Source organism: Pan troglodytes, chromosome 1 (genome assembly GCF_028858775.2).
Source record: "Pan troglodytes isolate AG18354 chromosome 1, NHGRI_mPanTro3-v2.0_pri, whole genome shotgun sequence".
Lineage (NCBI taxonomy): Eukaryota > Metazoa > Chordata > Mammalia > Primates > Hominidae > Pan > Pan troglodytes.
The window spans coordinates 93,761,262-93,785,008 of NC_072398.2; the positions used below are offsets into that span (position 1 = coordinate 93,761,262).

At 43.7% G+C, this 23,747-nt stretch overlaps 1 protein-coding gene, 2 non-coding genes and 1 pseudogene across 17 annotated transcripts in view; 2 read left to right on the forward strand and 2 right to left on the reverse strand.

Annotated features, from left to right (window-relative positions):
- The window catches only part of ASH1L (ASH1 like histone lysine methyltransferase), a 228,048-nt gene that overhangs the window by 128,544 nt on the left and 75,757 nt on the right, over window positions 1-23,747 (forward strand). For 11 of the 15 annotated variants that reach the window (XR_010157608.1, XR_010157610.1, XR_010157609.1 and 8 more), the window contains one exon: window positions 18,798-18,977. The exons of the other annotated variants lie outside the window; for them this stretch is intronic. Coding sequence is in view for 8 of the 11 variants with exons in the window: in XM_054672121.2 (XP_054528096.1) it covers window positions 18,798-18,977 (180 nt within the window). In the remaining 3 variants the exon portion in view is untranslated. The remainder of the gene's footprint in view (window positions 1-18,797; window positions 18,978-23,747) is intronic. 15 annotated transcript variants of the gene reach the window in all.
- LOC741863 (POU domain, class 5, transcription factor 1-like) lies at window positions 419-1,503 on the reverse strand (annotated as a pseudogene).
- On the reverse strand, window positions 15,225-15,328 carry LOC112207009 (U6 spliceosomal RNA). The gene has a single exon (XR_002941492.1). It is a non-coding gene; the product is annotated as a U6 spliceosomal RNA (small nuclear RNA).
- LOC112207543 (small nucleolar RNA U13) lies at window positions 19,059-19,163 on the forward strand. The gene has a single exon (XR_002941983.1). It is a non-coding gene; the product is annotated as a small nucleolar RNA U13 (small nucleolar RNA).

Genomic DNA, 23,747 nt, shown 5'->3' on the forward strand with positions numbered 1-23,747 from the left:
ACGGGTTTTTACCATATTGGTCAGGCTGGTCTCAAACTCCTGACCTGATGATCCTCCCACCTCGGCCTCCCGAAGTGCTGGGATTACAGGTGTGAGCTACGGCGCCCCACCATCCTAAATTCTTATATACTGTTAGATCTTAGGGTCTTTTCAATTTTTTTTTTTTTTTTTTTTTTTACTGTGTCCCAGGCTTAAGAAAAAAGTGATACATGATGTGGGATTAAAATCAAGAACATCATTGAACTTCACCTTCCCTCCAACCAGTTGCCCCAAACTCCCCTGCCCCCACCCTTTGTGTTCCCAATTCCTTCCTTAGTGAATGAAGAACTTAATTCCAAAAGCCCTGGCACAAAATCCAGGTTCTCTTTCCCTAGCTCCTCCCCTCCCCCTGTCCCCCATTCCTAGAAGGGCAGGCACCTCAGTTTGAATGCATGGGAGAGCCCAGGGTGGTGACGGAGACGGGGGAAAGGCTTCCCCCTCAGGGAAAGGGACCGAGGAGTACAGTGCAGTGAAGTGAGGGCTCCCATAGCCTGGGGTACCAAAATGGGGCCCTGGGGCCAGAGGAAAGGACACTGGTACCCCTGAGAAAGGAGACCCAGCAGCCTCAAAATCCTCTCGTTATGCATAGTCGCTGCTTGATTGCTTGCCTTTCTGGCACCGGTTACAGAACCACACTCGGACCACATCCTTCTCGAGCCCAAGCTGCTGGGCGATGTGGCTGATCTGCTGCAGTGTGGGTTTCGGGCACTGCAGGAACAAATTCTCCAGGTTGCCTCTCACTCGATTCTCGATACTGGTTCGCTTTCTCTTTCGGGCCTGCAAGAGGGTTTCTGCTTTGCATGTCTCCTGAAGATTTTCATTGTTGTCAGCTTCCTCCACCCACTTCTGCAGCAAGGGCCGCAGCTTACACATGTTCTTGAAGCTAAGCTGCAGAGCCTCAAAGCGGCAGATGGTCGTTTGGCTGAACACCTTCCCAAACAGAACCCCCAGGGTGAGCCCCACATCGGCCTGTGTATATCCCAGGGTGATCCTCTTCTGCTTCAGGAGCTTGGCAAATTGTTCGAGTTCTTTCTGCAGAGCTTTGATGTTCTGGGACTCCTGCGGGTTTTGCTCCAGCTTCTCCTTCTCCAGTTTCACGGCACCAGGGGGGGGACGGTGCAGGGCTCCAGGGAGGTGCCGTCGGAGTTGCTCTCCACCCTGACTCCTGCTTCGCCCTCAGGCTGAGAGGTCTCCAAGCCGCCTTGGGGCACTAGCCGCACTCCAACCTGAGGCCCACAGTACGCCATCCCCCCACAGAACTCATACAGCGGGGGGCATGGGGGAATCCCCCACACCTCAGAGCCTGACCCAACTCCCGGCCCGATTCCTGGCCCTCCAGGAGGGCCTTGGAAGCTTAGCCAGGTCCGAGGATCAACCCAGCCCGGCTCCGGCCCCCCTGGCCCATCACCTACACCGCCTGGAGGGGGCAAGAAGGCAGGCATCCGAAGCCAGGTGTCCCGCCATGGGGAAGGAAGGCGCCCCAAGCTGGGGGCCTGGTGAAATGTCAAATATTTTTATATTCCTTTCTATCAGTCTATTTTGATATCTCTGTCATAGCAGTTTAATTATTGAAGCTTTAAAACACTGACAAGGAGGATGATTTCTGCCTTTACTGTAGTTTGAGACATCTTGACCATTTATGTTAGGAAGGGTCATCTTTAAAATGTGCTTCAAGAAAAGGCTTTCATCAGCCTGGGTAACATGGTGAAACCCCGTCTTTACCAAAAAATACAATAAATTAGCTGGGCATGGTGGTGTTGCACGCCTGTGGTCCCAGCTACTTGGGAGGCTGAGGTGGGGGGATCGCTTGAGCCAGGGAAGCAGAGGTTGCAGTGAGCCTAGATTGTACCACTGCACTCCAACCTGGATGACAGAGTAAGACTTCGTCTCAACAACAACAAAAAAGGCTTTTGAATAGGTTAGCCTTTCTATTCCAGCAAATTCTAGTATCATGGTCAGCAAAATTAAACACATACTTTTTCACAAGATTGTATTCTGAGATTTGAAGAGATTATAAAGAGAAAGATAAAATTTCTGCCCTCAAGAGATTGTGTAGGGAAGGACATGACACACTGAGTTCCCAGAGACAGCAACAGTTTTTCAACTTGTTCTAATTGGAGCTTACACTAGTACTTGTTATATAATATGTATTCATTTATTTTTTCAATTAGTATTTGTTGGAAGATTATTATGTTTCATGTACTTAAAATTGATAGAGTGGTGAATAAATCTAGAAACTTTTCCTACCGTCATGGATTTTAACCATCCAAGTGCTATTATGAAGAGTTACTTAGAGTTATAAGAGTACTGTATATAATAGAAATAACTAACTTAGTTTCCCAGAAAAAGTAAGCACTATGCTAAAAATGTGAAGAATAGGCTTCATCTGTTATTTAAAGGAGTGAGGAGAGAGCATACACAAAAGTCTGAAAAAGCATGATAGTTTCAGGCAAGCGAAAGAAAGCTTTTGTGGTCAAAACATGGAGTAGAGTAGCATGGGATACAGATAGAGGTTGTAGGGATCAGATTGTGCCAAGAACCTTGTATGGTATATTAAAGATTTTGGTCACTATTTGTTGATTAATATAAAACCAGAATGCACAGGAAGAATTTGATGGTTATGAGGTGGGCTTCTAGACTCGGAAAACCTAGGTTCAAATCCTGGTTTTAAAAAGAAAAAGGTATATTTTTAAAACACTTATAAATTATTGCTGTAAAAAATAAAATCAGGCCAGGTGTGGTGGCTCACACCTGTAATCCCAGCAGTTTGTCAGGCTGAGGCAGGAGGATCACTTGAGGCCAGGAGTTCAAGACAGCCTGAGCAGTGTGGCTGGTTGTAGCTACCCTGTTTCTACAAAGAACTGTTTGTTTGTTTGTTTTAGACAGGGTCTTGCTGTGTCCCCCAGGCTGGACTACAGTGGCACAATCTCAGTTCACTGCAACCTCCACCTCCCAGGCTCAAGCGTCTCCACCCCCATCCCTCCCCCGCAGTGGCTGGGACTGCAGGCGGGGGCCACCAGGCCTGGCTAATTTTTGTGTTTTTTGTAGAGATGGGGTCTCACTATGTTACCCAGGCTGGTTTTGAACTCCTGCACTCAAGCGATCTTCTCAACTTGACCTCCCAAAGTGCTAAGATTACAGGTGTGAGCACCGCACCTGGCCCATCTCTACAAAACATTTAAAAATTAAATGAGCGTGGTGGCTCGTGTCTGTGGTTCTAGCTACTTGGGAGGCTGAGGTGGGAGGATCACTTGCACTCAGGAGGTTGAGGCTGCAATGAGCTGTGTTCCTCCACTGCACTCCAGCCTTGGTGACAGAGTGTGACCTTGCCTCTAAAAATACATATATATTATAGCAAGACTTTGTCTCTAAAAATATGTATCTTATAATGTATATTATATATAAATATTATATATATATATATATTTTGTTGTTGTTGTTGAGACGGCATCTTGCTCTGTTGCCCAGGCTGGAGTACAATGGCTTGGCTCACTGCAACCTCCACCTCTTGGGTTCAAGTGATTTTCCTGCCTCAGCCTCTGGAGTAGCTGGGATTACAGGTGCCTGCCACCATGCCCGGCTAATTTTTGCATTTTTAGTAGAGACAGGGTTTCACCATATAGGCCAGGGTAGTCTCGAACTCCTGACCTCAAGTCCGCCCACCTTGGCCTCCCAAAGTGCTGGGATTACAGGCGTGAGCTACCACACCTGACCGAAAAAAATTGTTAAGAGCTTGCTGGCCACACCAATAGTCTCAGCTACTCTGGAGGCTGAGGCTGGAGGATTGGTTGAACCCAGGAGTTTGAGACCAGCTTGGGCAATGGCAAAACCCTATTTCTAAAAACAATTTTATGAAAATAAGAAATTAAAAGAACAAGTGAATGAGCCTGAAAATGATATTGGAAAAATGTAAAACTTACACCTTAAATTAATAAAATAAGGCAAATGTGTAACAGTAAGAGTCACTTTTAAGACCAAAGTTCTTTGAAAACTAATAAAATAGACAAACTTCTGGTAAAGCCGATCAATAGGAATGAGAAAGGGAATAAATAGGGATTTAAAAGGAAATAAAGTGTATATAAGAGATTAAAAATTTACTACTGTGAGAACTTTAAGCCCATCAAATGGGAAAACTGTTGAAATGGACATGTTCCTAGAAAAATACAATTTTAACAAAACATACTCAAAAGAAATTACCTGAGCACTCCTATTGCCTAAATTGAATCTATTATTTAAAGTCTTTCCCCAAGAACAGCATCAGACCCAATTTTAACTTCTACCACACTTTCAAGAAAAATATTATTCCCATCTCATTAAAGAGAATATGGGCTGCAAACAGAAGAGGATACACCTAAAGAGAATACATAAACAGGCCAGATGAGGTGGCTCACACCTGTAGTCCCAGCACTTTGGGAGGCAGAGGCAGGAGTATTGCTGGAGCCCAGGGGTTGAAGACCACCCTGGGCAACATAGGGAAACTCCATCTCTACAAAAAACTTAAAAATCAGCCAAGTGTGGTGGCGCATGCCTGTAATCCCAGCTACTCGGGAGGCTGAGGCAGGAGAATTGCTTGAACCTGGCAGGCGGAGGTTGCAGTGAGCTGAGATCGCATCAGTGCGCTCCAGCCTGGGCAACAGAGTGAGACTCTGTCTCAAAAAAAAAAAAAAACTTAAAAATCAGCTGGACGTGCTGATGTGTGCCTGTAGTCCCAGCTACTAGGGAGGCTGAGGTGTTAAGGGATTGCTTGAGCTTGTCCAGGAGGTCGAGGCTACAGTGAGCCATAATCGTGCCACCACATTCCATCCTGGGTGACAAAGTGAGAACCTGTCTCAAAAAACAAATAAGAGACAAACAAGAGAATACATAACATAAGCTAAGTAAATTTTCTGTAGAGGTCGTACCCATATAAATATTCAGGAGGTGACCATACTTTCCCTGTTTGTAAACCCCTTTTCTTGCCAGAAGCTATAACCAATCTTCTGACTTTTAAGGTAACCACATATTTACCTTTTAAAATACTATTTATGTGTGCAGCTCTAAACAATACAGCTTATTCTTCCTGAATTTCATGGAAATCTAATTATACAGGTTGGGTGCCATATCATGCCTGTAATTTCAGCAATTTTGGAAGCTGAGGCGTGTGGATCGCTTGAACCCAGGAGTTTGAGAGTAGCCTAGGCAACATCGTCTCTACTAAGAATACAAAAAGTTAGCCAGTTGTGGTAGCACACGCCTGTAGTCCTAGCTACTCAGGAAGCCAAGTGGGAGAATCACTTGAGCCCAGGAGGTAGAGATTGCAGTGAGCCAAGATCACATCACTGCACTCCACCCAGGGTGACAGAGTGAGACCCTGTCTCAAAAAAGCAAAAACAAACAAACAAAATTAATTACAGAGGACATATGCTATTGTGTCTCACCTTTTTTTGCTCAACATAGTCATGTTAAATTATGTATGTTAATGCATGTTGCTGTAGTTTTAATGTGTTGTTTCATTGTTTGTGTGTAATACAGTTCTTCGATTTTACTCTTGGATTATTTTCAACTTGAGGTTATTGCCCAAAAAAACTGCTTTTAATATTCCTCTAATGTCCACTGGTGGATATGGACACTAATTTCTCTAAAGCATTGTATATATATATATGCCGAGACCAGCTTGGTCGGGCAGACCCTAACCCAGTGGCGCTAGAGGAATTAAAGACACACACACAGAAATATAGAGGTGTGAAGTGGGAAATCGGGTCTCACAGCCTTCAGAGCTGAGAGCCCCGAACAGAGATTTACCCGCGTATTTATTAACAGCAAGCCAGTCATTAGCATTGTTTCTATAGATATTAGATTAACTAAAAGTATCCCTTATGGGAAACGGGATTAACTAAAAGTATCTCTTATGGGAAACAAAGGGATGGGCCGAAATAAAGGGATGGGTTTGGCTAGTTACCTGCTGCAGGAGCATGTCCTTAAGGCACAGATCGCTCATGCTATTGTTTGTGGTTTAAGAACGCCTTTAAGCGTTCTTTCCAGCCTGGGTGGGCCAGGTGTTTCTTGCCCTCATTCCAGTAAACCCACAGCCTTCCAGTGTGGGTGTCATGGCCATCATGAACATGTCACAGTGCTGAAGAGATTTTGTTTATGGCCAGTTTTGGGGCCAGTTTATGGCCAGATTTTGGGGGGCCTGTTCCCAACATATATATATATATTTTTTTGAGACGGAATTTCATTCTTGTCGCCCAAGCTAGAGTGCAGTGGCACGATCTCGGCTTACTGCAACCTCCACCTCCTGGGTTCAAGCAATTATCCTGCCTCAGTCTCCCGAGTAGCTGGGATTAGAGGCGCCCACCACCACGCCCGGCTAATTTTTTTGTACTTTTAGTAGAGACGGGGTTTCACCGTGTTGGTCAGGCTGGTCTTGAACTCCTGACCTCAGGTGATCCACCTGCCTTGGCCTCCCAAAGTGCTGGGATTACAGGCGTGAGCCACTGCGCCCAGACTTAAGGCATTATACTAATTTGTTCTCACATTGCTATAAATACCTGAGACTGGGTAATTTATAAAGAAAAGAGGTTTAATTCGTTCATGGTCCTGCAGGCTGTATAGTAAGCATGATGCTGGCATCTCCTAGGCTTCTGGGGAGGCTTCAGGAAACTTACAGTCATGGGGAGTATACTGGTTACAGGGCCAGAGCAGGAGCAAGAAGGAGAAGGACGACGTGCCATACACTTTTTAAAGCACCAGATCTCGACAGAACTCACTCACTATGGCAACGACAGCATCGGGGGATGGTGCTAAACTGCTTAAGAGAAAACCACCCCCATGGTCCAGTCACCTCCCACCAGGTCTCACCACCAATATTGGTGATTACATTCCAGCGTGAGATGTGGGCAGGACGCACATCCAAACTGTATCAGGGGCCGGGTGCAGTGGCTTGTGCCTGTAATCCCAGCAATTTGGGAGGCTGAGGTGCGTGGATCACCTGAGGTCAGGAGTTTAAGACCAGCCTGGCCAACATAGTGAAAACCCATCTCTACTAAAAATAGAAAAATTAGCCGGGCGCAGTCGCTCTTGCCTGTAATCCCAGCATTTTGGGAGGCCGAGGTGGGCGGATCACCTGAGGTCAGGAATTTGAGACCAGCCTGGCCAACATGGCGAAACCCTGTCTCTACTAAAAAGTACAAAAATTAGCCAGGTGGTGGGTGCCTATAGTCCCAGCTACTCAGGAGCCTGAGGCAGGACAATCGCTTGGACCCGGGAGGCGGAGGTTGCAGTGAGCCGGGATCTGGCCACTGCACTCCAGCCTGGGCAACAAGAGCAGGACTCCATCTCAAAAAAAAAAAAAAAAAAAAGAAAAAAAGAAAAATTAAAATTAGCCAGGTGTGGTGCTGCATGCCTGTAATCCCAGCTACTCATGAGGCTGAGGCAGCAGAATTGCTTGAACCGTGGAGGTGAAGGTTGCAGTGAGCTGAGATCAGACCACTTCACTCCAGCCTGGGTGACAGAGCGAGACTCTGTCTCAAAAAAAAAAAAAAAAAATTATATCAGAGTATATACCTGGAAAGGTAATTACTGAATAAAATAAAGGATTTGTCCCAAGACTTAATTTCAAGCTATGGAGTATTAAGGTGGCGTGGAATTGAATAGATAAAAGAAACAGACCTACACATATATGGAAGCTTGCTGGGTAACAGAGGCATATCAATAAAGAACTGTTCAACAAACTGTACCCAGTAAGTTGAAATTCCCTGGGGATCAGAAGGAAATTGGATTCTGTCTTACCCTCTATACAAAAAATCAACTCCCAGTTGATTAAATACAGTTGACCCTTGAACAACACAGATTTGAGATTTGCGATACTTAAACTCACAGATGAACTGTGTAGCCTAGAAAAAAATTTTTTAGTTTTTAATTTTTATTTTTTGTGGATACATAGTAGGTGTAGCCTAGAAATATTCAAAAAAATTAAAAAGTATGTCATGAATGGATAAAATATATGTAGATGTTAATCCATTTTATCGTTTGCAGAAAGACATAAGATATACACAAATCTATTATAAAAAGTTAAAATTTCACTGGGAGTCCGATGTGGGCAGATCACCTGAGGTCAGAAGTTCGAGACTATCCTGGCCAACATGGTCAAACCCTATTTCTATTAAAAATATAAAAATTAATGGGCCGGGCGCGGTGTCTCACGCCTGTAATCCCAGCACTTTGGGAGGCCGAGGCGGTCGGATCACGAGGTCAGGAGATCGAGACCATCCTGGCTAACACGGTGAAACCCCGTCTCTACTAAAAAATACAAAAAGCTGGGTGCGGTGGCTCATGCCTGTAATCCTAGCACTTTGGGAGGCCAAGGCAGGTGGATTGCTTGAGCTCAGGAGTTCGAGACCAGCCTGGGCAACATGGTGAAACCCCGTCTCTACTAAAATACAAAAAAAAAAATTAGCCGGGCATGATGGCACACTCCTGTAATCCCAGCTACTAGGGAGGCTGAGGCAGGAGAATCACTTGAACCTGGGAGGCAGAGGTTGCAGTGAGCCAAGATCGTGCCATTGCACTCCAGCCTGGGTGACAGAGCGAGACCCCGTCTTAAAAAATAAATAAGTAAATAAATAAATAAATAAATAAATAAAATTAGCTGGGCATGGTGGCAGGCGCCTGTAGTCCCAGCTACTCGGGAGGCTGAGGCAGGAGAATGGCGTGAACCCAGGAGGCAGAGCTTGCAGTGAGCCGAGATCGCGCCACTGCACTGCAGCCTGGGTGACAGAGCGAGACTCCGTCTCAAAAAAATAAAAAACACCACAAAAAAAATTAGGCCAGGCACGGGGGCTCCCACCTGTAATCCTGGTACTTTGGGAGGCTGAGGTGGGTGGATCACCTGAGGTCAGGAGTTCGAGCCAGCCTGGCCAACGTGGTGAAACCTCTTCTCTACTAAAAATAAAAAAATTAGCCCTGCTTGGCCGGGTGTGGTGGCTCACGCCTGTAATCCCAGCACTTTGGGAGGCCAAGGCAGGCAGATCATGAGGTCAGGAGTTCAAGACCAGCCTGACCAACATGGTGAAACCTGGTCTCTACTAAAAATACAAAAAATTAAGCATGGTGGCACATGCCTGTAATCCCAGCTACTCGGGAGTCTGAGGCAGGAGAATCGCTTGAACCCAGGAGGCAGAGGTTGCAGTGAGCCAAGATTGCACCATTGCACTCCAGCCTGGGCAACAGAGCGAGACTCCACCTCAAAAAAAAAAATAGCCCTGCATGATGGTGAGTGCCTGTAATCCCAGCTACCTGGAGGATGAGGCAGGAAAATCACTTGAACCCTGGAGGCAGAAGCTGCAGTGATCCGAGATCACGCCACTGCACTCCAGCCTGGGCGACAGAGGAAGACTCTGTCTCAAAAAAAACAAAACAAAACAAAAAAAAAACTAGGCCAGGCGTGGTGGCCCATGCCTGTAATCCCAGCACTTTTGGGAGGCCAAGGTGGGTGGATCACTTGAGGTCAGGAGTTCGAGTTCGAGACCAGCCTGACCAACATGGTGACCCTGTCTCTACTAAAAATACAAAAATTAGCCGGGCATGGTGGTGCATGCCTTTAATCACAGCTACTCAGGAGGCTGAGGCAGGAGAATAACTTGAACCTGGGAGGCGGAGATTGCAGTGAGCTGATGTTGCTCCACTGCACTCCAGCCTGGCCACAGAGTAAGGCTCTGTCTCAAAAAAAAACCACAAAAACTAGCCAGGTGAGGTGGTGGGTGTCTATACTCCCAGCTACTTGTGAGGCTGAGGCAGAATCATTTGAACCCCGGGTAGCGAAGGTTGCAGTGAGCCAACATCATGCCATTGCACTCCAGCCTGGGCAAAAAAGCAAGACTCTGTCTCAAATAAAAAGTTAAAATTTATCAAAATTTACAAACACAAACTATACATGACACCATTCTCAGTTATGAGAAATGTAAACAAAGACATACAGCATTAATCATAAAATTAACTGTAATAGGCCGGGCATGGTAGTTTATGCCTGTAATTCCAGGACTTTGTGAGGCCAAGGCAGGCGGATCACCTGAGGTTGGGAGTTGGAGACCAACCTGACCAACATGGAGAAACCCCTTCTCTACTAAAAATACAAAATTAGCCCGGCGTAGTGGCGCATGCCCGTAATCCCAGGTACTCGGGAGGCTGAGGCAGGAGAATCACTTGAATCCAGGAGGCGGAGGTTGCAGTGAGCCGAGATCGCACCATCTCACTCCAGCGTGGACAACAAGAGCGAAACTCTGTCTCAAAAAAAAAAAAAAAACTGTAATACATACTGTACTACTGTAATAATTTCATAGCCACCTCTTGTTGTTATTGCAATGAAGAAAGTGTTGCCAGAATCCACTTCAAAGCCATATGACACTAATCATCTCCAAGTGAGCAGTTTACTGGAATCTCTCCAGTAAATTACGTATCACAGTACAAAGTGATCTCTTGAAGTTCTTGCGTTATTTCTCATCGTTTTTACTACGATTCCATAAACCTTGAATGACCCTATGAGACCTATATGAAGTGCCATTAGTGATGTTAGAAGGGCTTCCAAGAACAAGAGAAAAGTCATGGCATTACAAGAAAACAAAAAGTTGAACTGCTTGATATGTACCATAGATTGGGGTCTGCAGCTGTGGTTGCCCACCCTTTCAAGATAAATGGGCCAGGCACGGTGGCTCGCACCTATAATCCCAGCACTTTGGGAGGCCGAGGCAGGCGGATCATGGGGTCAGGAGTTCGAGACCAGCCTGGCCGACATGGTGAAACCCTGTCTCTACTAAAAATACAAAAAATTAGGAGCGGTGGCGGGCGCCTGTAATCCTAGCTACTCCGGAGGCTGAGGCAGGATAATTGCTTGAACCTGGGAGGTGGAGGTTGCAGTGAGCCGAATCACGCCATTGCATTGCAGCCTGAGCGAGAGACTGAGACTCCGTCTCAAAAGAAGAAAGATAAATGAATCTAGCATAAGGACTTGAAAAAAGAAAAGGAATTTTGCAAAGCCATCACCGTAGCTGTGCCAGCAAGTGTGAAAACTTAGTACTTTTTCCAAGGTATCTTTTTATCTCATATTGAAAATGCAGGGGTTTTTTTGTTTTTGTTTTGTTTTGTTTTTGAGACAGAGTCTTGCTCTGTCGCCAGGCTGGAGTGCGGTGGCACGATCTTGGCTCACTGCAACCTCTGCCTCCCGGGTTTAAGCAATTCCCCGACGTCAGCCTCCCGAGTAGCTGGGACTACCACCGCACCCGGCTAATTTTTTGCATTTTAGTAGAGACGGGGTTTCACCATGTTGGCCAGGATGGTCACAATCTCCTGAACTCGTGATCTGCCTGCCTTGGCCTCCCAACGTGCTGGGATTACAGGTGTGAGCCACCATGCCTGGCCGAAAATGCAGTTTTTATGTGGATGCAGGATTGCCTTAAAAAAGCATACATGTCCAGGCGTGGTGGCTCACGCCTGTAATCCCAACACTTTGGGAGGCCGAGGTGGGTAGATCACCTGAGGTCAGGAGATTGTGACCAGCCTGGCCAGCATGACGAAACACTGTCTCTACTAAAAATGCAAAAATTAGCTGGGCATGGTGGTAGGTACCTGTAATCCCAGCTACTCGGAAGGCTAAGGCAGGGAGAGTTGCTTGAGCCTGGGAGGCAGAGCTTACAGTGAGCCGAGATCGCACCACTGCACTCCAGTCTGGGCAACAAAGAGAGACTCCGTCTGAAAAAAAAAAAAAAGAAAGGCCGGCTCAATGGCTCACGCCTGTAATCCCAGCACTTTGGGAGGCCGAGGCAGGCGATCACCTGAAGTCAGTAGTTCAAGACCAGCCTGGTCAACATGGTGAAACCTGTCTCTATTAAAAATACAAAAAAATAGCCAGGCGTGGTAGCGGGTGCCTGTAGTCTCAGCTCTTCAGGAAGCTAAGGCAGGAGAAATCGCTTGAACCCAGGAGGTGGAGGCTGCAGTGAGCCGAGATCACGCCACTGCACTCCAGCCTCAGCGGCAGAGTGAAACTCAGTCTCAAAAAAAAAAAAACAGAAAGAAAAAGAAAAAATCAAGGTAAAAGGAGAAGCTTCTGCCAACCAAGAGGCAGTAGACAAGTTCCCAGATGCTATTAAGAAAATCATTAGCAGCCGGACGCAGTGGCTCATGCCTGTAATCCCAGGCATGCCTCCCACTTTGGGAGGCAGAGGCATGTAAATCATCTGAGGTCAGGAGTTCAAGAGCAGCCTGGCAAACATGGTGAAACCCCGCCTCTACTAAAAATACAAAAATTAGCAGACCCTGGTGGCCCGGAGGTTGCAGTGAGGCGAGATCATGCCATTGCACTCCAGCCTGGGCTACAAGAGCAAGATGCCATCTCAAAAAAAAAAAAAAAAAAATTAGCTGGTCGTGGTGGTGTGACCCTGTAATCCCAGCTACTCGGGAGGCTGAGGCAGGAGAATCGCTTGAACCCAGGAGGTAGGGTTGCAGCGAGCCGAGATCGTGCCACTGCACTCCAGCCTGGTTGACGGAATGAGACTCTGACTCAAAAAAGAAAGAATAAAAGTGAAGTAAGCCAGACACAAATGGACATATATTTTATGATTCCACTAGTATGAGGAACCTGGAATAGACAAATTCATACAGGCAGAAAGTAGAATATTGGTTATTAGGGGTTGGAGGGAGGATGGAATAGAGTTTTTCTTTAATAGGATCAGTTATTCTGTCTGGAAGGATGAAAAGATGTGGAGATGGATGGATACTGGTGATGATTGTACAACAATGTGAATGTACTTTGATGTCACTGAACTGTCCAGACCACTTAAAATGGTTTAAAAGGTAAATATTATGGTATATGCATTTTACCACAATTTTTCAAAAAAAAAATTAGTCATATGTGTATCTATTTCTACACTCTATTACGTTGTTCTACATTTATTTTGTGTAGCTAGTATCACATTGTCCTGATTACATTTACAGTAAGTCTTGAAATTAGATAAATCCTCCAATTTTTTTTTAGTTTTTTTTTTTTGAGACGGAGTCTTGGTGTGTCGCCCAAGATGGACTGCAGTGGCGTGATCTCGGCTCACTGCAACCTCTGCCTCCCGGGTTCATGCCATTCTCCTGCCTCAGCCTCCCGAGTAGCTGGGACTACAGGCACCCACCACCATGCCCGGCTATTTTTTCTATTTTTAGAAGAGACGGGGTTTCACCGTGTTAGCCAGGATGGTCTCAATCTTCTGATCTCGTGATCCACCTGCCTCGGCCTCCCAAAGTGCTGGGATTACAGGCGTGAGCCACCATGCCTGGCCTTAGGTTTTGTCTTTCCATAGCAATTTGTGAATTATCTTGGCATTTTCTCAAAAAAAAGAAAAAAAAAAAAACTCTGTTGGTACTTGAGATTGTGTTAGATCTATAGATCAGTTTGGGGGAAAGTTGCAATCACCAACTTTTTTTTTTTTTTTTTTTTAAGACACAGAATCTTCCTCTGTTGCCCAGGCTGGAGTGCAATGGCTTACTGTCAGCCTTGACCTCCTAGGTTTATTTAAGCAGTCTTCCCACTTTAGCCTCTTCAGTAGCTGGGACTACAAGTGTAAGCCATCACACCTGGCTAGTTTTTTAAAATTTTTTGCAAAGATGGGGTCTGACTATGTTGCCTCGGTTGGTCTCTAACCTCTGGGCTCAAGTGATCCTCCTGCCTCAGCCTCCCAAAGTGCTGGGATTACAGGTGAAAGCTGCCAAGCCTGGACAGAAATTGCCATCTTAATGACATTCAGTGTTTAATTCCATGGACACCCATGGACATGGTATGTCACTGCATTTATTTTAGGTTATCTTTGTTTTTTTGTTTTTTGTTTTTTTTTAATGGAGCCTTGCTCTGTCACCTAGGCTAAAGTGCAGTAGTGCGATCTTGGCTCACTGCATCATCCACCTCCCGGGCTCAAGTGATTCTCCTGCCTCAGCCTCCCGAGTAGCTGAGGTTACAGGTGCCTGGCACCATACCTGGCTAATTTTTATATTTTAGTAGAGATGGAGATTCACCATGTTGGCCAGGCTGGTCTCAAACTCCTGACCTCAAGTGATCCACCTACTTCGGCCTCCCAAAGTGCTGGGATTACAGGCATGAGCCACCACACCTGGCCTTTTTTTAAAAAAATTCATTGTTTTGTTTATACTCTTATGTACTGCATGTATTTGGTTAGATTTATATTTTGGTTTTCTTTTAAATTTGTACTTTATTTATACATTTATAAAGAAATTATATTTCTGTATTATTTTGCTTTATATCTAAGCATTTAATGCTTTTCTTGTTTTTTTGTTTTTTTGTTTTTTTTTTGAGATGGAGTCTCATTCTGTTGCCCAGGCTGGAGTTTTTTTTTTTTTGAGATGGAGTCTCATTCTGTTGCCCAGCCAAGATGGAACCATCTTGGCTCAATTCAACCTCCACCTCCTGGGTTCAAGCGATTCTCCTGCCTCAGCTTCCTGAGAAGCTGGGACTACAGGTGTGTGCTACCACACCCAGCTAATTTTTGTATTTTGTATTTTAAGTAGAGACGGGGTTTCACCATGTTCACCAGGCTGGTCTCAAACTCCTGACCTTAGGTGATCCGCCTGCCTCATCCTCCCACAGTGTTGGGATTATAGGAGTGAGTCACCCTGCCTGGCTACTTTTCTACTGTTTAAGTAGCATTGTTTAATTTTGATTTCAGTTTTCTCATTGATAGAACATACAAATACAGTTGAATTTGACCTTGGATTCTGCAACATTGTTGTGTATTTCACTAATTGTAGTACTTTCTCTTTTGTAGAGTCTTTGGGTGTTTTTATATAGACAATCACACAATGTGTGAGTAGAGATAGTTTGTAATTCTTCCTTTTCAATATTGTTTTCTTTTTCTGGCCTTTTTGCACTGGCTAGGACCTCTGTTATGATACTGAACATATATGATGAAAGCATATGTTTGCCTTGTCCTTAATAATAAGGAAACTTTATACAATTTAACCTGTACATATGAGGCAAATCAAATATCTGGGAAACTTCCTGCCTGGTCATTGCCAGTACATTTGCTTATGTTTATTTTATAGACAATTTCCAGAGTTTTTAGTTGTACTTAGTAAAATGAGAGGTAGATATGCATCTGTTCGATTTTTGTGTGGAACAAGAATCACCTGTATTTTTTAAGTAAAATGCTTTGTTTAAAAATATGGAACACTTCACAAGTTTGCATATCATTCTTGCACCAGGGCCATGCTCATCTCTGTATTGTTCCAATTTTAGTATATGTGCTGCTGAATCAAGCACATCTTTTTTTTTTTAATGTTTTTGTTTGATTTTGATTTCTATTTTGAGAAGCTTCCCCTTTGCCTCTCCTTTTAACACTGTTTGATGTCATTACATTGTCTTCTGGTTTGCACTGTTTTGGATATGAGATCTAAACTTTTTTATTTTTTATTTTTTTTTAAGAAACGGGTCTTGCTATGTTGCCCAGGCTGGTCTTGAACTCCTGGGCTCAAGCAATCCTCCTGCGTCGGCCACACAAAATGCTGGGATTATAGGCATGAGCCACTGTGCTCGGCCCCTTTTTATAACGTGTGTTTTCTCTTTAGCTGCTGCTTTTTTGTTTATTTAATTAATTAATTAATTAATTAATTTATTTGCCCTCCCAGGCTGGAGTGCAGTGGTGCGATCTCAGCTCACTGCAAGCTCTCGGGTTCACACCATTCTCCTGCCTCAGCCTCCCGAGTAGCTGGGACTACAGGCACCCACCACCACGCCTGGCTAATTTCTTTTTTATTTTTAGTAGAGTCGGGGTTTTGCCGTGTTAGCCAGGATGGTCACAATCTCCTGACCTCGTGATCCACCCACCTCGGCCTCCCAAAGTGCTGGGATTACAGGCGTGAGCCACTGCGCCCAGCCTCTTTAGCTTCTTTTGTTTTCTTCATCAGTAGTTTTTAACAAGTTTATTAGGATATACTAGACCTTGTTTTATTTATCCTGCCTATGGTTTGCTTACTTTCTTCTAACTCTGAGGTTATGCTTTTTATCATTTTGGGAAACTTTTTAGCCATAATTCTCAATTTTTTTCATTGTGAATTTTTTATTTTGTGAATGTTACATCATTGTATATCTGGTTTTTGTTGTTTTCCTTTACAAGTGTCCAGTTGTTTTAGTAGTAAGTTTTCTCCTTTCCCGGGATTCTAAGATTCTGTTAGCATTATATTCTTTACATAATTTATTCTTTTCTTTAATCTCTATCAGTTTGTGTTGTTTCTATTGCTGTCTTCAAGTTCACTGATCTCCAGTGCCTTATTTGCTGTTAAGTACTCTCCAGTTTTTCATTTCAGATTTCGTATTTATCAATTCTCAATATTCCTTTTGTTGTTGTTAAGTCTTCTCTTCCTCTCCTCATTATCTTTGTATTTTCTTCTAAATTCCTGATTTATGCTTGTAGAGTAGTATTTTAAAGTTATTTTCTTTTCTATCTTTGTGATTTCTATTTCTGTTGCTGTTTCTACTGAATGATTTTTTCCCCTGGGTCACATTTTCCTGCATTTTGGCATATGTAGGAATTTATTATTGGATGCAAGACATTGTGATGTCGCATTATTGTATGTCTGGTTTTTGTTGGTTTCCTTTACAAATATTCAATTTTATTTTGGTAAGCAGTTAAGTTACTTATGGATCAGTTTGGATTCTCATATTGTTTTTAAACTTAGCTAAGGCTAGTCTTTTTTTTTTTTTTGAGACGGAGTTTTGCTCTTGTCACCCAGGCTGGAGTGCAATGGCGCTATCTGGGCTCACCACAACCTCCGCCTCCCAGGTTCAAGCGATTCCCCTGCCTCAGCCTCCCGAGTAGCTGGGACTACAGGCTTGCACCACCACACCCACCTAATTTTGTATTTTTAGTAGAGACGGGGTTTCTCCATGTTGGTCAGGCTGGTCTTGAACTCCCGACCTCAGGTGATCCGCCTGTCTCGGCCTCCCAAAGTGCTGGGATTACAGGCGTGAGCCACTGCGCCCCACCAGTGAAGGCTAGCCTTTCTTTCAGGATAATTAAGCCCTCTAACAGTGGATAACGTTACCCTCTGGGCTTGCTGTTTAATGTCCCCTATTGTTGAACAATGTCTTTCTACTTTACCTAATGGAATGAGTATCTGCCATCATGTGTGAGTTGTGTGAATTGCTCAGGTTACAGTTTTCTGGTAGTTCCTTGTTCAGCCATATGGAATTTCACCCTTCACATGCACAACGTAGTGTTTAGCAGTATACTAAAAGAGACACCCATAGTTAGATTTCTAGAGTTATAATTCTCCATAGCTTTTTCCATTCTGATACTCATTTCCACAAATTCCAGCTATCTCAGTCCCTCTGTACTCTGATATATCCCTTTTCAGCTCATCAGTTTGGCCATTCTCTGCTTGGTTTCTACTTCTGCACCACAGTCATTCTTAGAAAGGCAAGGTGGAGGCTGGGCGTGATGGCTCACGCCTGTAATCCCAACACTTTGGGAAGCTGAGGTGGGCAGATCACCTGAGATCAGGAGTTCAAGACCATCCTGGACAGCATGGTGAAACCCTGTCTGTACTAAAAATACAAAAAAAAATAAGCTGGGTGTGGTGGCACATGCCTGGAATCCCAGCTACTCAGGAGGCTGAGGTAGGAGAATCTCTTGAACCCAGGAGGTGGAGGTTGCCGTGAGCCCAGATCACACCACTGCACTCCAGCCTGGGAGACAGAGCAACACTCTGTCTCAAAAAAGAAAAAAAAAAAAAAGAAAGGAAAAGGAAAGAAAAGAAAAGGAAGGAAGGAGGGAACGTGGGTGGGAGGGAAGGAAGGAAAGGAAGGAAAGGCAAGGCAAGGTGGGGCTGGGCACAGTGGCTCATGCCTGTAATCCCAGCACTTTGGGTGGGTGGATTACCTGATGTTAGGAGTTTGAGACCAGCCTGGCCAACATGGTGAAACTAAAAACCGTCTCTACTAAAAATACAAAAATTATCCAGATGTGGTTACAGGCGCCTGTAATCCCAGCTGTTCAGGAGGCTGAGGCAGGAGAATCGCTTGAACCCAGGAAGCAGAAGTTGCAGTGAGATGAGATCATGCCACTGCACTCCAGCCTGGGCAACAGAGCGAGACTCCATCTCAAAAAACAAAAAAAGATAAAAGAAAGGCAAGGTGGTTGTGTGACTCACCGCATTTTTTTCAGATTTCTCAGGGATAACAGTGCTGCATTAACTGTTGTCCAGTATCTGATAATAATTGTCTTTTAAAATTTTCTTATGCCGGGCACGGTGGCTCATGCCTATAATCCCAGCACTTGGGAGGCCGAGGCAGGTGGATTACTTGAGGTCAAGAGTTGAAGATCAGCCTAGCCAACATGGCAAAACCCCGTCTCTACTAAAAATACAAAACTGGTGGCATGCCCCTGTAATATCAGCTACTCAGGAGGCTGAGGCAGGAGAATTGCTTGAACCCAGAAAGCGGAGGTTGCCTTGAGCCAAGATTGTGCCCCTGCACTCCAGCCTGGGTGACAGAGAAAGATTCCGACTCAAAAAATAAAATAAAATAAAATTTTCTCTAAGTATCTAGTAGACTACCATATTTCTATTACTTCTTGTCAGGAGAAGTCTGGTACCAGTTATTTAAACATGGCCAGATAAGGAAGTCCCCATACCTCTTTTTTTAATTGCTATGGTTTTTTTTTTAAGTAGACAATTATTTGTAGGAAAACTTTTTTTTCACAATAAAATTATCTTTAAACTTCTCTTTCTAGCTTTAATGAAGCACCAGTTGAGATTCCCAGTCCTTCTGAAACCCCAGCTAAACCTTCTGAACCTGAAAGTACCTTGCAGCCTGTGCTTTCTCTCATCCCAAGGGAAAAGAAGCCCCCACGTCCCCCAAAGAAGAAGTATCAGAAAGCAGGGCTGTATTCTGACGTTTACAAAACTACAGAGTAAGTAGTAGTACCTATTAGCTAACATCCCTTTTTCTTCCACATTTGGAAAAATACTTTGACTATCAAAAAACAATATAGATTCTTTTGTGTTTCATAAGCGTGATGATTGTGTTTTTGCGCTCATGTATGAGGTGCGCCTCCCTCAAACTTTGTGTCAAGGTTAATACATTACCCTTTCTGATGTGGGGGGAAATCAGTACAAAAGTAATATGCACAAATATCAGTGTTCACTGTACTACTGTACTGTCTTATGTTGTATGAGACTAATTGTCTTTCTGATCGTTATCTTCTCTCTGCCTTTCTAGATTGAGATTCTAATGATGCTTTTCTTTTGTTTTTTTGTTTTTTTTTTTTTTTGAGACGGAGTCTCGCCCTGTCGCCCAGGCTGGAGTGCAGTGGTGCGATCTTGGCTCACTGCAAACTCTGCCTCCGGGGTTCACGCCATTCTCCTACCTCAGCCTCCCGAGTAGCTGGGACTACAGGGCCCGCCACCACGCCCAGCTAATTTTGTGTATTTTTAGTAGAGACGGGGTTTCACCATGTTAGCCAGGATGGTCTAGATCTCCTGATCTCGTGATCCACCTGCCTCGGCCTCCCAAAGTGCTGGGATTACAGGCGTGAACCACCGTGCCTGGCCCTAATGATGCTTTTCTTATTAACTTAAGCAATAAATGGCTCTGTGTAACTAAAATGATATTGGTGACTTCATTTTTTATATTGGTGACCTCATTTTTCACTGATTGGATGCTGTGTTCCATGAGCTTTGTCAGATGAATAAAATATTTGCCTTGCTTTTAAGAACTTTGTATTATCTTGGCAGAGTACAATTTAATAAGCACTCTAATTGAGAATTTTTAAAGCATCAAAGGGATAGCAAATTATCATCAATTAAGAAATATTTTCTGGTTGAGTTAGGATTTAGAGGTATGGTAGTAGTTTACCAGATGGAGAAGGATATTCCAGTCAGAACAGCATGTAAAAAGGATACAAAGATTTTTCATATATCAAAACAACTTGAAAGTTTAGGGCTTCTGAAATGTAGTGGCCCTGTGGTAAATAAGCATTATATGATAAGGAACATATAACCATGGACTTTGAGATATTTAGTTAACTTGAAGATATTTGGTTTTGGATGGGAGTGGTGGCTCACACCTATAATCCCAACACTTTGGGAGGCCAGGGCGGGTGGATCACCTGAGGTTGGGAGTTTGAGACCAGCCTGACCAACATGGAGAAACCCCGTTTCTACTAAAAATACAAAATTAGCCGAGTGTGGTGGCACATGCCTGTAATCCCAGCTACTTGGGAGGCTGAGGCAGGAGAGTCGCTTGAACCTGGGAGGCGGAGGTTGCAGTGAGCCGAGATCGCGCCATTGACTCCAGCCTGGGCAGCAAGAGCGAAACTCCATCTCAAAAAAAAAAAGAAATTTTTTTAATGATATTTTGCTATAGGAAATAAAAAATGAGTTTGGGGGATGGATGTGAAAGGTATAGGTTTGTTTAAGATAACTCCAGCAGCAGGGTGGAAAATAAATGGAATGAATTACTAGTGGCAAAAACTCTCACCTCACAGTTTCTGTCAAAAAGTCATGAATATCTGAATTTAGACAAAGAGAAGAATAAGATTGAAAGAGGAAACCTTAGATTTTAGAGGTACGTCTCATTTGGTGGTGTTAAAGTAATTGACATGTAAACCATACCACTTTATTTTGCATTTAAAAGATTTTTGTTGATTTGTCACTGAGGTAGATATCACAAAATTTTTATACTCTGAACGTGCTTCTTAGGTCATGAAAACATTTTACTAATGAAGCTTAAGTTTAGCTAATTATAATAATAAATCATCTCAAATAACCAAGACTTTAAAAAGATAGGCACTTAACTATTTTTTTTAATTTAAGAGAAGTTGTGAAGTATGTAGTTCAAAGTTCATAATGGTACCTTCACAATGTCTTCAGGGACCTAGGCTCCTTTTTCTCCCTTCTATCTCAGCACTAATTATGCATTCCTAAGATTCCCTCATGTTCCAAGATAGTTACTAGAGTCCAGCCATTTGATGTTTGTTACAGACAGAAAAGAGGAGGAAAAGCATGCTCCTTCTTTGTTTTTTGTTTTCTGGTTTGTTTGTTTGTTTGTTGGGATGGAGTTTCACTCTTGTTGCCCAGGCTGGAGTGCAATGGCACGATCTCGGCTCACTGCAACCTCTGCCTTCTGGGTTCAAGCGATTCTCCTGCCTCAGCCTCCCAAGTAGCTGGGATTACAGGCACCCACCACCGTGCCCAGCTAATTGTTTGTAATTTTAGTAGATATGGGCTTTCACCATGTTGGCCAGACTGGTCTTGAATTCCTGACCTCAGGTGATCCGCCCTCCTCTGCCTCCCAGAGTGCTAGGATTACAGGCGTGAGCCACCGTGCCTGGCCCATGCTCCTTCTTTGTAAGAAAATTTCAAACCCGCATTTATATAAATTGGCTAGAATTTAAATTGCATAGCCACACTTTAGCCATAAGACAGGTTGCGGAAATAATGGTCATTACTCTAGGTGTTAATAGCTGTTAAGGAAAAAAAAAAATCAACATTCTGTCAGTAGAAATGAGAAAGTAGAAATACACTTTGGGACACATCTAATTCAGTCATAATTTTGGAACAGAGTCTGCTAAATAGAGCAGAAATATAATTATCAACTTTTCTGCTAAATAAAATTCAAGTTTTATTTCTTGCTTAGGGAAAACCTCTCAGACTGTGTTTTTCCTCTGCTGTCACATCACAATAATCATCAACAAAGAAGTCTGTAAGAGCAAACTGCTGGTTTTAAAAAAAACAATTTTTTCAATAAAATTAAAAAAAAAAAAAAACACAGAAGACTTCTGTAACCAAAGGTATGAGGGTTTTCCCATACACCAAGCAATAGGCAGCAGCTGGGTGTCCTCAATTCAATTCTGTCACTGTTTTCCTGGATATAGGGTCAGATCCTATAGGTTGGGTGCTCAGTTCCCAAGACTGCCACCCTCCCTTTAGACCAGTCACAACTCTGGCTCTCTAGAACTTCTGACCAACCAGCTTCAAGTTGGGGTTTCCACAACCCCCTCTTTGGGTTTGATTAATTTGCTGGAATGGCTCACAAAACTCAAGGAAACATATACTTCCATTTACTGGTTTGTTATAAAGGATATTACGGACGCTATAGATGAAGACATATACTGGGGAAGGAGCATAGAGCTTTCATTCCCTCCTTGGGCGCACTACCCTCCAGGAACCTCCACATGTTCAGCTATCCAGAAACTCTCTGAACCTTTCTTTTTGAGTTTTGTTTTTTGTGGTTTTGTTTGTTTTTTTGAGATGGGGTTTCACTCTTGTCAACCAGGCCGGAGTGCAATGGTATGATCTTGGCTCACTGCAGGCTCTGCCTCCTAGGTTCAAGTGATTCTCCTGCCTCAGCCTCCAGAGTAGCTGGGATTACAGGCACCTGTCACCACACCCAGCTAAATTTTTTTTTTTTTTTTGAGACGGAGTCATGCTCTGTTGCCCAAGCTGGGGTGCAGTGGCAAGATCTTGGCTCACTGCAACCTCCACCTCCTGGGTTCAAGCAGTTCTCCTGCCTCAGCCTCCTGAGTAGCTGGGACTACAGGCACACACCGCCATGCCCGGCCAATTTTTTGTATTTTAGTAGAGACGGGGTTTCACCGTGTTGCCCAGTCTGGTTGCGAAATCCTGAGCTCAGGCAGTCCGCCCACCTCAGCCTCCCAAAGTGCTGGGATTACAGGAGTGAGCCACAGCGCCCGGCCTCTTTTTGAGTTTTTATGGAAGCTTCATAGGCGTCAATGACAGCCATGTAGAAATGTGATTGAACAAAATGTAGAGGATGTAAACCCAGCATGTCCTGTCTAGACTTCTTGGCCTCTCTGTGTCACATTCCTTTCTCTAGGGTATGGGGCAGGACCCTCTCTGGAGTGAGGGTTTTCTTGGCCCACAATCAGATTAGAGTCCTGCCTTAGGTAGGTGAAAGGAAGACAGGAGAAGGTCAAAGAGAGATTCTATCTCCTGAGGCCCACTCCTGAGACTTAAAGTGCCCCAACATTATAACAGGGACTATGGGAGTTAAGAGCCAGGAACCACGGATGAAAACATATTTATTTATTTATTTATTTATTTATATTCATATTTATATTTATATATATTATAAGACCACACTTCTGTTTTTTACTTTTGTGCTTTTTCTTGATTAAAGATTTAAAAATGGAAGATTCTGATCTTTTGATGTAATTTGATTTCACATCAAATTATACAACCGTATCAGTGATTTGTAAGTGTCTCTGGTCATACAAAAGATTTGACCTGAAAATGGACTGAAATATCACTTTATGTATGTTAGAACTAGCTCTTCCTCTCACAGAAATAAGTAGGAAGAAAATGGTTTATTCTTTAAGCATTTTTAAGAACATTGATCAGTTTAGTACATGTATGCATTCTTGAAAGATGTGAAGCCAGGATATTATTGTGGGCTGGCTATTTTGTTGTTAGCAGTTTCATTAATAAACTTATGTTTAGAGCAGTTTCAGTTTCACAGCAAAATTGAGTGGAAAGTACAGAGTTTTCATATACACCCTGTTCTTCATACACACAACCTGCCCACTGTTACACCACACCATTGTGATACATGTGTTATGATCCATGTACCTACATTGATATACCATTATTACCCAAAGTCCGTAGTTACTTTAGGGTTCACTCTTGGTGAAATACATTCTATGGGTTTTGACAAATGTATA